We start from the raw sequence: 13,289 nt of genomic DNA, 5'->3' as shown, positions 1-13,289 counted from the left end.
TCCCAGCCTCCGTCTCCATTAGGATATGCGGTGGGTCATGTTTTGACTGTGACCGTTATGCTTTTGCCTCTATTTGGATGCCTTGTTGTTGCTTGCGTTTCGCCGTATGTCTTGAATATAGCCTTCGAACGCACACTGAGCCCCTTCTGCCTACTTCTATCGGACACTTTATTTGCTGCTTTATAAAAGTTTGATAAAATTCCAGCAGGAAGAGCCGTCACAGCATAAGCCATGTTGATACCAAACCAGAGCCCAGATGAAGTTGTCGGAGGTAGCAACAGTAACTAAGGGGGGCGGGGCTTAGCCAAAGGTCAATTGAAATAGTATTCAATTAAAAAGGTGCAATTTCTAAAAATGTTTTCATATTATCATACATGGACCGTATTAAGTATTTAGGTACTAACAGACTTTTAGTAGTTTGTCCTAAATATATATATATATATATACTGTATATACATTTTTTTAATACTGATTATTCAAATTGTTGTTAATCAAATCACAAACAAAATTATTCAATTAAAATTAATTGAATTGTCAAACGAATTGATCTTCTGTTAACCCAAATCTGTTTTGTAATTGTTCTTTTATATTGATGAAGTTATTGTCTTCCACGAGCCGGAGTAGTTCAGTCAGACTTCACTTTGTTGGGATTATATCAGATTACACGTTATAATCCCTGTACATCTCAAGTCGCTCTCAGAGGATAGACTTTCATGCCCAAATGCATGACACAGTTTAGCTGTCAATAAAAGGTGTGGGTTTTTGCATCCACCCAGTTACATGAAGTAGACTATTATGTTTTATGCTTCTGAACAATTATTAGGGACTTAATGAGAAACAAAAGTCGTGTTCACCTTGTTTGTGCAGGATGATTTTGAGGATTTCCTGGTCTCTGGCAAATCAGAGGACAGCCTGAAAGATCACGTGACTGAAGAGCCCACCGGAACGCCTTTAGCTATGTGGGAAACGGAGATTCAGGACATTGAACTAGAGAAAGGGGAGAGTGGGCTGGGCTTCAGCATTCTGGATTACCAGGTGAGAAAGTTGGAGGACCTTCCAAAATGTAGATCATCACATGAGAAAAGGAAGGATCTCAATTCCAATTTCACAAGTCAAACATAAAGCAGTAACTCATGAGTTTGATATTGAATTGTGAGTCTTTTTTACTGATCCATTGAAAGAACATGAAAGGCTTCTGTTTGTGAATCAGATATTAAGTATATTTTAAAAATGCACTGGCAGATAATATCATATTAATGAAATAAAAGGCCACTTAAGTGCATTTAAAGAGAGCACACTTTCATGACTGTTTCTCAACACACTTAAGTAGGTTTACACTTTTGAAATGTGTGCTTTGTAATAATGTCAAATGAAACATTTTACTTTTAAAGTGCATTTTAAATCTATTTTAATAATCTTTTGTGCTTTAAATATTTTGACGTGTTGACTATAATACTAAAGCGCATGTAAAGCACTTGATCATAATTTCAACTGTAGTGTGTTAAGCGATTACATTTAAGGTTAATATATTTTACTAAATTGCAACTTCATCATTACAAATGTGTAACAAAAAATGTATTTAAATACATGCCATGCAAGTTTCGATATTGAAATTGAATAGGGAAGTATACTATCAAGCTCCAAAAATGATAAAAAAGTATAAAAATTATTAAAAATAAATAAAAGCATTACAAATTAATTATTTTGAAAAAAATTAAGTATGCCAACAGACCCATGCACTTTATCTTTGTCTTGTATAACTGAATATATATGAGATAGGAATGACACGAGGGTCAGTCATTTATTATTTCTTTAGAGAACTATTAACTAAAGTGAATATCAAGAAAATCATGTGCTTCCAATATTTTTAAAACAAAAACTGAAACATCAATTCCCATTCTAATTAAATGCATCATTGTGCAGGTCTAATATAATTATAATGTTAATGTTATACTCTCTGTGTATTCGTGTGTGTTCATATGTGTGCAGGACCCAATGGACTCGCTTAAGACGGTGATTGTGATTAGGTCGTTAGTTCCCGACGGTGTAGCCGAGCGAGACGGGCGCTTGTTGCCGGGAGACCGCCTCATGTACGTCAACAATATCAACCTGGAGAGCGCCACTTTGGAGGAGGCGGTGCAGGCTCTGAAGGGAGCAAACATGGGTGCTGTCCGCATCGGGGTGGCCAAACCACTGCCCGTAAGAAATACCAGACTCTACTTTCTAAAGCAGCTTTTTCCTCTGTACAATTTTCTGTGTTATTGAAACCTGTGGTTGCAGTAACGGGATTCCTTTGCAGGTTCTTTGAATATTTCATGAAACAGGTCCGCGGTCCTTTAAGGCCTCAGGAAATGAAATCTTCTTAGAAGAGTGTGTCTGTATCTTTGTGAAGAGCTCTCAGGGGCTGTAGTTTATCTTAAACTCTTCAACTTTCCAAGGCTGTTATCTCGGCTCCATTATTCTGGGATTGTGTGCACATTTTGGCATCTTTCCTTTTTTTCCCTCTCCCGAGGCCTTGAGGTTCGGGGCATAAGTTTGGAGCGTGTATGGTGGTTTGTCAAGTGCACTATGGGTCATCTGATCGAGTCTTTTTTTCTGTTGATTTAATCTCGTGAGAGGCCTTTAGACTGCATGAGTGCGTCGAAACCCTTTTGTTCTGCTCTCACAAGTGCGATTGGGTAACATCACCTCTTAATATGGTTCAAATGACTCACTTCCAAGAACTGCAATGAAACAGAGAAAGCATTTCTTCCTCTTGCCTTTGGAAAAACAGTGTACAATCGAATCTGTGACGTGATCATAAATATCAATGATGTTAAAATGTCTAATCAAACAATTCAGCTCGCTTACCAACCTTGCACTACTAACATGCAAAATGACAGTGATTTCTAACCAAATCAAATCAAATTCAGTCAAATTCACTTTGATTCTGATCTTGGTCTGGGTGTTATGTGCCGTGCTCTGCTATAACATAGTAGATAAATCTGCATGGCATCAGTATGCAGGGTCGCTTTACATTTTTGCAAAAAGCATCGTAAATACAAAGAATAATATGAAAATACAAAGTAGAAATTTGTGTTAATGTTTATCAATTTCAACATGTATTTCAAGCTCTAAAACAAACATATAAAAGAATTGTCATAATATTGTTCGCAATATATTATTTCAAGTATTCTGAAGCCATAGTATATTGAAAAGAGACATGAAATTTCTACACACACATATACATTTACATTCTATCGTGTTCAAGATTTTGGGGTTGGTACGATTAATTAAATTTTTTTTTAAAGAAGTCCTTTATTCTCACCAAGGCTGCATTTATTTGATCAAAAATACAGTAAAAATTTAGTATTGTAACATTGTAAAATGCTATTTATTCCTGTGATGAAAAGCTGAATTTTCAGCATCATTACTCCAGTCTTCGGTGTCACATGATCCTTTAGAAATCATTCTAACATGCTGATTTGCTGTTGTGCTGGTTCATATTTTTTTTAAGTTTCTTTGATAAATAGAAAGAACAGCATTTATTTGAAAGCGAAATCTTTTGTAACATTTTAAATGTGTTTACTGTCAGTTTTGATTAATTTAATGCACCCTTGCTGATTAAAAGTAATAATTTCTTACCCCAAATGGCAGTGTTTGTATATATACATACATACATATCGGAATTATACAGTTACCATGATATACCAGATTCTGGTCATAACGCCCAACCTTAGTGTGGTATAAACATGATCATTGAGTGGAGGTGACAGTTCCCTGTCTTTACAGACTGAGGATGAGGATGGCTCATCCTCCTTTATCTTCTCTGCTCTAGTCCTGACGGAGGGCTGTGATGAGGATGAGGAGGAAGTTGTGTTTCGCGCTGAGCCTGCAGTGGTCAGTGCTTATAAAACACAACAAAACCATTTTTTTCAAAGCATGTTATTAGTGCAACGTTCTTGTGGGAGTGATATGTCAGTGTTTATAGGACGCAGACACCTCTTTTTAGATGAGTAACATTTATTATTAACTTTTAGCAAGAGATGCACATGGCAGCATTGAAAACCCATTCAAATTCAGAAAGAATATTGTTAAATTCATGGGTGTCATCCCAAACTATTTGACCTATCATTCTCTGATGCTATTATCATTTTTATCTACATAACAACCCTTCCAGATCGACTCCAGTGATTTAGACCTGTCTGACGAAAAGGCGTTTGAGCGTAACTTTCTCGAGGAGGAGGACGAGCTGCTGCAGTCAATGATCGCTGAACATGGCAGTTTCTGCAGCACTGATCTGACCTATCAGATGACCAGACATGCCTCCACACCTAAGGTATATACATATAGATTCAGCAACCAATCAGATTCAAACATGCACATGTCATGTCCAATCAGATTGGATTTTGGGTTTACACTGAATAATCAAATACAAACTTTAAAGTATTTAGTAAACATACCCAGCTAAGACAACTTTGGTATTGTTTTATCAATAATTTGTATAATGCAGCTGTTTCAAAACTGCCTTTGTGAAAAAATTACATATTAGCAGATTTGTGAAAAAATGTCATATTAGCAGATTTTTAAAAACTTGTGGTGACACTTTATTTTTGTGTCATTGTTATAAGTTACTATAATTACTCTTTAATTACCGGTACTTTAAAATGTCTCTCGTATTGCGTAAGTAGCTTATGCTATGGGAACCCCTTTCAAAACACTGTGCGTGCTTATAAACTTTGCCCCATACTATTGCCTAGGGCCGAACGCCCGAGGCCCATAGAAGAGTAAAGTTAAGAGTCCCAATAGAGGTCAGACCAATGATGAACCTCATATAGGAAACTAGAAGAATGGGCCTTATAGAGGGCAAAACTCCTTATATGGTATAAGAACTGTAGTTCAAGTTCAACCAGGACCAGACAGACATTGGGCCTTATAGTTGTGGTAAATTGTGTTTAGACACTTATTTAAATGGAAAGAACCCTTGCTTATAAAGCAGGAACTTCTAGGTTATAAAACCTCACAAATGTGGACCGTGAGGCCCAGCCTGCCACCACACAGATATCTTCAATTGGTATTCCACTCGACCATGCCCAAGACGAGGCCATGCCTCGCGTGGAATGAGCTCTGACACCTATGTGGCAACTGAGGCCCTTAGACTCATAAGTCAGCGAGATAGCGTGTACTATCCAGCATGACAATCTCTGTTTCGTGACCAAGAGCCCTTTGATGTGGCCGCGAATGTGCTGAAGTATATCCTTTCCTGGGGACAGTCATAAATTATATACAGATGAGAGTGAGGCTTACTTCGGAGCGTAAGACATTCTGAACCAAGGTGCGGATATGCTATCCAGAGACAAAGTTCCCCCAGGGGAATGGTCTCTTCACCCGCGAATGGTTCAGCTGATATGGAGCATCTTCGGCGAGGCAGAGGTCGACCTCTTCACCTCAGAAGACAATGCTCGGTGCCAAACATTTTTCTCCAAAAGCAGGGACGTGCTGGCCCATGACTGGCCAAGCCGCCCGCTATATGCATTCCCTTGTCACCATGCTACCCCAGGTCATCGAACGGATCAGGGAGAGCAAGTGTGCTGTGCTCTTGATAGCCCCTCTCTGGAAGAACCAGCCTTGTTTCCTCCGAGCTAACTCAGCTGCTAGAAACAGCCCCATGGCCGATACCGCTGAGGACAGACCTCCTCACGCAGGCGTCCCGACTCCATCCATGTATGGCCCCTCAACGGGTATCCTGGAACCTCCCGGAAAGGGTGCTAAACACCACTGAAGCGAGAGCACCTTCAACAAGGCGTCTTTGCGCTCTAAAATGGTCAGTGTTCTCCAGCTGGTGCACAGCACGGAGCCTGGACCCCTACTCATGTGGAGTGACAAAGGTGCTCTCGTTTCTGCAAGAGCTTTAGGACGCGCGTCGCACACCCTCCACGCTCAAGGTATATGTAGCAGCCATAGCAGCATTTCACGCTCATTTTTTAATTTTATTTAAAGAAACAGGGACAGCATACAATAACCATTAACCTCAAGAGGAGAGATGCATTGTACCAGGTTTTAGCTTAAGAACTAATTTCCACCTGTAGTCCCTGGGCAGGGAGGGAGAACTGATACTGTGGGAACAGTGCTTATGTGCAGTGGTGCATACTTTATAGTGGGCACACAACCTACATTTATTACTCCTCCAGTGTCGAGGTGAGTTGGAGGGAGAACAGACAGAAAAGTGCTCTTTTCGTGTTTTATTTGGGTCGCTGTTAAAACGGCGTTTGTTTGCAGGTGTGCATGTTTTAAAACAGACTTGTTGACCCCAATGTTGGCATCTCCAGCCGCCTGAAATAAAGAGGGGACTGTGGGATGTGTAAAAGGCTTTTTGGAGGGTGGTCCAGCCGCAGCAGGACTCAACCACTCTCTTTTCCTTCCTCTCACCGGGTTAGGAAGGCTTGTGGAGAAAGGGGAGTCCAGAAGGGGCGGCCCTGTCTGCGTCCTTCATCTCTGTTAAGTTCAACCAAAGATGTCTCTCTAGCACCATCAAGTTCACCATGCTTCTACCAATCACCTGGGCGGTTGATTTAGTAGCACGCAGTGCCAGGTCTGTGGCGCTGCACATGTCTCTGAAAGCTTCCAGGTCAGGTCCAGGTCCAATCCGGGCAGCCGCCCTTAGAGAGTGCAGCTTCGCACGAGGCGCAGGTATCTCGAGGCATTTGCAACGACACCTTTAATTTTTTTCTTTTAGATAGTGAGTCGCATCTGCGAACACACTAGCTTAGATAAAAGGATATATGCACGCCGGATGGCCCAGCAGAAAAGCGAGCTGAAGCCGGCGTCCAGTCGAGACCAGGAAGCCGGCGTCCTCAGAGCTGCTTAGTAGGTGGCTTGTTCTGCTGAAGGCTTTTCGACAGCGACGGTGAAGGCTTCTCAAAACCGGAGGTCAGCGAAGTGGAACTCACTGAAGGAGATTTAGATCTGAATTATATGGTGAAAAGGGGGGCTTATATAGCTCTGACGCACCCTGGGCCAGAACCAATCAGGTCGCTTTGCGCGTCTTAGCCACCTCGCTAAAGGGCTTCAATTGGGCTTCAAATTAAAAATTGGGCTTCAATATTCTCGAGAAAAGGAGTTTTTCACATAGCAGAAGCTACTTACGCAATACGAAAGACCTGAGGTATTTCAAGCCATTCAAGTATGTTTGGAGACAGTATGTGCTTTCACATTGTGATGTGGAAGGAAAAATCTTAGCAATTTATATTTTTCCCAGATAAATTTCTGATGGTAAATTACCCCGATACCTCCTCGCATGTCATTTGCTTAACATCTCCATTCACTCCCACTGTTAAGGAAAACTCTCTCCAGACCAGCATGCCACAGGCCCAACAGCTCTCTGTTCTGTAATTTGTGACTTTATTGTTTCGAGTCCCATCAGTTGTGCTTTATCTGCGTTTTTATGGCTCCTGCTTTGGGATGTCTCTGCTCAGATTCATGGCTGAGTGATTCAGTCCCTCTTGAATCATTCTGCGCGAGCGAACTCAATTACAGCTGTATGAATCATGGCTACATTCAGAAACACTCTCCCCTGGCTCTCACCAATGATTGCTCTCTGGCATTATTGCACTTCAGCAGGTCATTAACACCACTGTTTATCAGGAGATTATCTGCCTCTGATTTGACTCTAATTGTGGATATAAATCAACTAATAATTTGTGTAAGGAAAACTGCAGATGTTTGTCTTACCAGGGTTTTTCTTGAACAGAATCTACACAGTGCTGGGTAGTAATTGATTACATGTAATCTGGATTAATCATATTCCAAAAATTAAGTACTTGTAATTAGATTATATGTAAGCAATAAGGTACGAGAGGCTGTGCTGTATCGTGAATGTATTCTCTGTCTTTTACGGCCCTTTTACGATAACTGTGGTCTCCTCGGCTGTGAATCGCTCCTGGCGTGCGCCTAGCAAATCCGCCGTTATAATAGCAATCCGCCATGGAACAAGCGCGCCTGCTCTTAAAGGGAATGTGAGAGGACGCTCTGATTGGTTTATTTCACATTACGCCCAAACCACACCTATGAATAATGAAGCTACTTCAGACCAACCCATTTTAGATTTGCGTCGGGCACAAGAGTCATTTATCCCGCCGGTATAATAGTAACATCGCCCGGGATCCGCCCACAAAGTTACTTGCGTTTCGTGTTTGATACTTGTGTATCAGGTCGTTAAAATAGGGCCCAATGAGTCATTTAACCATGTATTACTGTCTTTAGAAGGCTTTTGTCTTTCAAACACATTCAAATGTACAAATTCATGTATATATGTACAAATTCAATAACTTTTTTTAGTAAATGTTTTTATTGATTTTATTTTTCAATTATTCATTTAAATTTTTATGATTTAATTACTTAATAGCTTTTCATTAACCCCACAAACCCCTGCATTTCCATAATAAACCCCGGTCTTGGATGTGATAAATGAGTTAGGTCAAAAGTAATCAAAGTAGTCAGAATACATTAAATGAGTAATCTAGATTATATTATTAACTACAATTTTTGTCATGTAATTTAATATCAGTTACTGACTACAATTTGTAAGTAATCTACTAGCACTGCTCCCGATAATTCTAAATCCCGATATGGCTTTGTGTGCTTATCAAATCATAAAGACTGTGATTTAATTAAATAAATATATATACTACGTGTTTCAGACTGAAGGCTCTTTGTTCTTTTACTCACGATCTGGTGTTTGCAGCATCTCAGAGCGGCTCAGTTCACAGTAAATGCTGATCCACACGAGCTCCATCTCTTCATGTGCTGCAAGTTTGGAAATTTGTGAGCCCATGCACCTTTTCAAACATGGAATTAGAAACACTTAGAGACCAACTATTGTCATCAAAAGAGAAGCTTCAATGGCTTTATAAGGTTTCCTACCAAAGTAAAAGATTGATGATTTAAATGAAAAGAAGACGGCCATAAATATTAGTATTGTTTCTATTTTACATTATATTTTTCTTAAATGTATTTTACAGTAAATTATAACAATAGCAATATTTCTTATTTTAATATTTTTAGTATTAATAATAATAATTACAATATGTATCATTATTATTATATTTTTTAAATACTTGATTTTTATATTTTACAGTGAACTATTACAATAACAGCATTTCTTCTGACATTTTTTTTATAATAGTAATATTTTAATAATATAAAAATATTATATCAATTTAGTTATTTAGACTCAAGTTATTTACAATTATATAAAGCATAATAATATACAATTATTATTATTATTATTATTAAATACTCATTTTTTATTTTTGAGTGAAATATTAGAATAGTAATATATATATATCCATACTGATACATAATTCTTGGCCTACAACAAACAAGCACAGCTACCCTGAAGCTTACAAATTTGTTGTAGAAGATTAGATTTCCCCCAAATCGTGCTGCCCTACTACTGCCATCAAACCTTTGAACCCACTCAAAATACCTTAGTAATAGTAAATACTGGAAAAGTCACCAGGCCTACTCCGACATTGTGGTGGCGAGTTTTGAAAGTCAAGTCAAGCACCACTCATTATTGCTAATCTAGTATTGCCATTCTGTTCCCATCCTTCTTGCCTCCCCACAAGACCCTTACAATCCGACCTCATCCTACTAACCTCTTTCATCACACTGTGTCCTTAACTTCAGTCTTTGATGTTGTTTTTGATGAGGATTCTAACCTTTTTTCCTCACAGGAAGAGGATTTCATTCCAGCTAAACCCGCAGATGAGACCCAGCAGCTAAACGTCACCGCGGGGAGCACTTTTGAGAGGACCATCACTGTGGTCAAGGGCAGCTCCAGTCTAGGTATGAGAATGGGAATGTGTAGACCCTTGTGACATAGAAGTACACCAGCATGTTTTTTAAATAGAGTACTTATTACAGATTTCAAATTTACTTTCAAGATTTGAAGTACACTAAAAGTTCACACTCAATAGTGTAAAAGTAAAATTAAGCGCACTCCTTTTTCTCAAGGGCGTTTATGTTGTGTAAATGAATATGTGCCGAGTTTCAAAAGCGCTCTCTTTTGAAATGGCAAACAACACAGTAACAGTTGTTAGCTTTTAGCTTATTAGTAAAGAAGCTCCACTGTAAATAGTGTAGCAATGAACAAAGCACCACTCACACAGGTCACTTCCAAACCAAGTTGCTTTCTAATTGGTCAACACAGTGATTTTGTGCGTCAATATTCAACAAACTTGAACCTAATTTTAAGAAATTTTTCAGACATCAAGCGAAATTCAAGATAGCATGTTTTTTTTTGAGATGCCTACATTTCACCTGCAAAATTTTGCTGTGCAAAGGTAAAATACAAGATTAAAATATGAAGCTGAAAGTATTATGTTTTCTCCAGCCACTGATCTACAGTGAGCATTTTGCTTTTCACTAATTATTAATATGTGGATTTGGCTGTGGGATCGTACACCAGCAGTTAGGGACAGCTTTATCCCAGAGCAGCAATCCGAAGCAGTCTGCTTTGCCAAAATACACTATTAGGTTATTAAAATTTAATCTGAAGGAACTCTCGCATTCATTTGGGGGTGCTTGCTTACCATCCCTTTAGAACCGGACTCGTTTTTTAATGTCACAGGTGTTAATGCTCTCTGTTTCTTGATCTGGGAAGATTCTAAATTAAAGTACATTTATATTCCTGGCAGAGGATTTTTTACCATGCTGACTTAACACCCACTACTAAGTGTTGCTCAAATGAGACCAAGATAGCCATGCAATACCCTCATAAGCAGAAAAATTTAAGCACACAAATATGGGGCAAAATGGTTTATTTTAAATACACTTTAACTACAATGCCGCATCTGTAGGCAGCTCGATGGGTTTTGAAGTAGAGCATCTACTGTATGTGTAAGCGGTTCATAATTCCCACTAAAATGTCTGCCTTTGCATTGCAAAGTGATACTTTTTTTAAATTTTTTATACGTTTTCTTTGTGTTTCATCACTAGCCGTGTTTCCATTACAGATTGGCGCAAATGTTTTGCGCTATTATCTAAATATCGATAAAAAACTATTGCGAAATGACGGCGTTTCCATTAACCGATGTTATGCAACTAAAACGTCCTTTTTTCTCTTGCGATAAGTCATTCCAAAAATCATGGCAACGGACGTTGGTTTATATAATCTCACAGCCACCGCATTAGACATTATTATTACTAATGGAAGGAGACGTGGCGTGTTATCCAAGCATTAATGGGAGGGAAAGACCCTTATACTGTGAACGATATAAGGAGTTTCTGGGTGTTTCGCCCTCATTTCTGCTCCGAGGTTTTGATTGTGGCATTTCTTTGAGGTTTAGAATCCAGTAGGCTAGTCCTATAGGCTAATTATGGTTTATTTTATGAATTTAATAAAGAACTCTGTCTCGTATTCCAAACGATCCATATGTAGGCTACTGTCCATTCGTTTTTACTTTTTTAACCCGTAATTGAAAAACGAAAAATGAACGGTTGTTGTCTTTTTAAAGCGGAAAGTTAACACCAAAATTTTTATTTGAACTGGCTACACAAACTGCTGCGCAAAAAAGTAAATATCGATGAATTTTCTGATTTTTATTATTAAACATTTAAAATATTCATTAATTAATATGGAAAACATGTCGATTTTACTAGTTTCCTAAGGCCAAATTAGAACCTGGAATTTATATTTTTCCCGCAGTGCTGAATGAGAAGAGCCCTTAATATTATTAATAAACTATTGTTTTCTAAGTCAGCTAAAAACATCCATCTCCGCTGTTAAGCAGATGCGCTTAAATGCACCTTTCATACGCATTACATAATCAGAAGGTATTAGCTTTCGATTCAAATTTGTTCGATTCAAACTTGACATTTCAAGCTTTAGCCTACATATAGGCTATATTTTGTTTCAGTTCTCGCGCTCCAGTTCACGGAGATCATGAAAGCGCGCCTGATTGTTTTATTGTATTTTACAAAAGCACAACGTTTTCTTGTTATTGTGAGTTTACACAAATAAAAGTAGTTGCGAATAATGTATTATTATTTTCTGTATGACCAGAAATTACTTTTTTGGATAAAAGGGTCTTCTAAATATGTAGCCTAATAAATCTTATAATAATGATGATAATTATTATTATTATTTGCGTACACGGACCCCAAACACACCGCGTCTTCTAAGTCAGGTGACTGTAAATGCGCAAAAACGGTTTCCATTGCAGTTTTGCGAAATATTCCTTCTTCGAATTGCCTGAAAAACCACCTCATGCGAGCGTAAAAACTTTTTGCGATAAACAAGAGTTTTTGCGAAATTGACGTGTTTCCATTGTGCTTATTTTCAATTCGCAATTTCAATTTGCGGCTACTGTCTGCCTTCGTCACTCATTTCTTGTCACGGACACTAATTATGTTCAGCTGTTCACTCATTATCATCATCACTTGTATGTTTGGTGTCATCAGTTAATATATGTATTGTATGTTACTCTGTTCTTATGGATTAACCTGTGGATTTATTAAATATAGCCTTTTTGCATTTATCTTTTATCTTCGTGTGTGTTTATACAACCACCCACGTGACAATAATACTATAATAATAAAATACTACTACCGGTAGTATTATAGTTACTACTACTATGATACTAAAATTAAAATAGGTCATGTGACCTATTTATTTACTCCATCTTATGGATTTAAAGAGAGCAAATTGTATACTCGCGTGTGTTTCAGGAATGACCGTGTGTGCGCTGAAGGATGGAGCAGGTATGCTGATCCGCAGCATCATTCATGGTGGCTCCATCAGCCGGGATGGACGACTCGGGGTCGGTGATCTTATTCTGGCCGTCAACGGAGAACTGACTGGAAATCTGACCAACGCGCAGGCGCGAGCCATGCTGCGCAGACACTCTCTGATCGGACCAGACATGGGGTGAGATGTTCAAACAAACCCTGATTCAGGCATTCACGTTTAGCTTCTGTTTAACCTCTCTATATTTTAGTTTCTTGACACATGGATAATTACATTCCCTTCAGAAAGGGTTTGTGTTTTATTATTTTACATCATTGAAGCAGAGGATTTCATTTGTCTTTTTGAAAAAAATAAAATAATAATCTGATGCTATTAATTCTTTAATTAAAAAAATCTCATGAATTATAAAAATATACTGATTAATAATAAAACAAATCACATTTATCAATATTTGCTAAAGAAAGCAGTGTAATATTGTGTTTGCTGTTAAAAGTGGCTTTAAAAGGCAGTATATTGTTTATTTCCATATCACTGAACATACACTACTGCTCAAAAGTTT

At 38.3% G+C, this 13,289-nt stretch overlaps 1 protein-coding gene across 15 annotated transcripts in view; it reads left to right on the top strand.

Moving 5' to 3' along the window:
- Positions 1–13,289, top strand: part of mpdz (multiple PDZ domain crumbs cell polarity complex component) — a 130,814-nt gene that overhangs the window by 49,945 nt on the left and 67,580 nt on the right. For all 15 annotated transcript variants that reach the window (XM_079638510.1, XM_079638515.1, XM_079638511.1 and 12 more), the window contains exons 16-20: positions 868–1,035; positions 1,990–2,199; positions 4,160–4,318; positions 9,717–9,828; positions 12,712–12,910. In XM_079638510.1, coding sequence (XP_079494636.1) covers positions 868–1,035; positions 1,990–2,199; positions 4,160–4,318; positions 9,717–9,828; positions 12,712–12,910 — 848 coding nt within the window. The remainder of the gene's footprint in view (positions 1–867; positions 1,036–1,989; positions 2,200–4,159; positions 4,319–9,716; positions 9,829–12,711; positions 12,911–13,289) is intronic.

Source organism: Phoxinus phoxinus (assembly GCF_949152265.1).
Source record: "Phoxinus phoxinus genome assembly, chromosome: 2".
Taxonomy (NCBI): Eukaryota; Metazoa; Chordata; class Actinopteri; order Cypriniformes; family Leuciscidae; genus Phoxinus; species Phoxinus phoxinus.
Note: the sequence above shows the minus strand (reverse complement) of the source record. Positions and strands in the feature narration are given on the sequence as shown.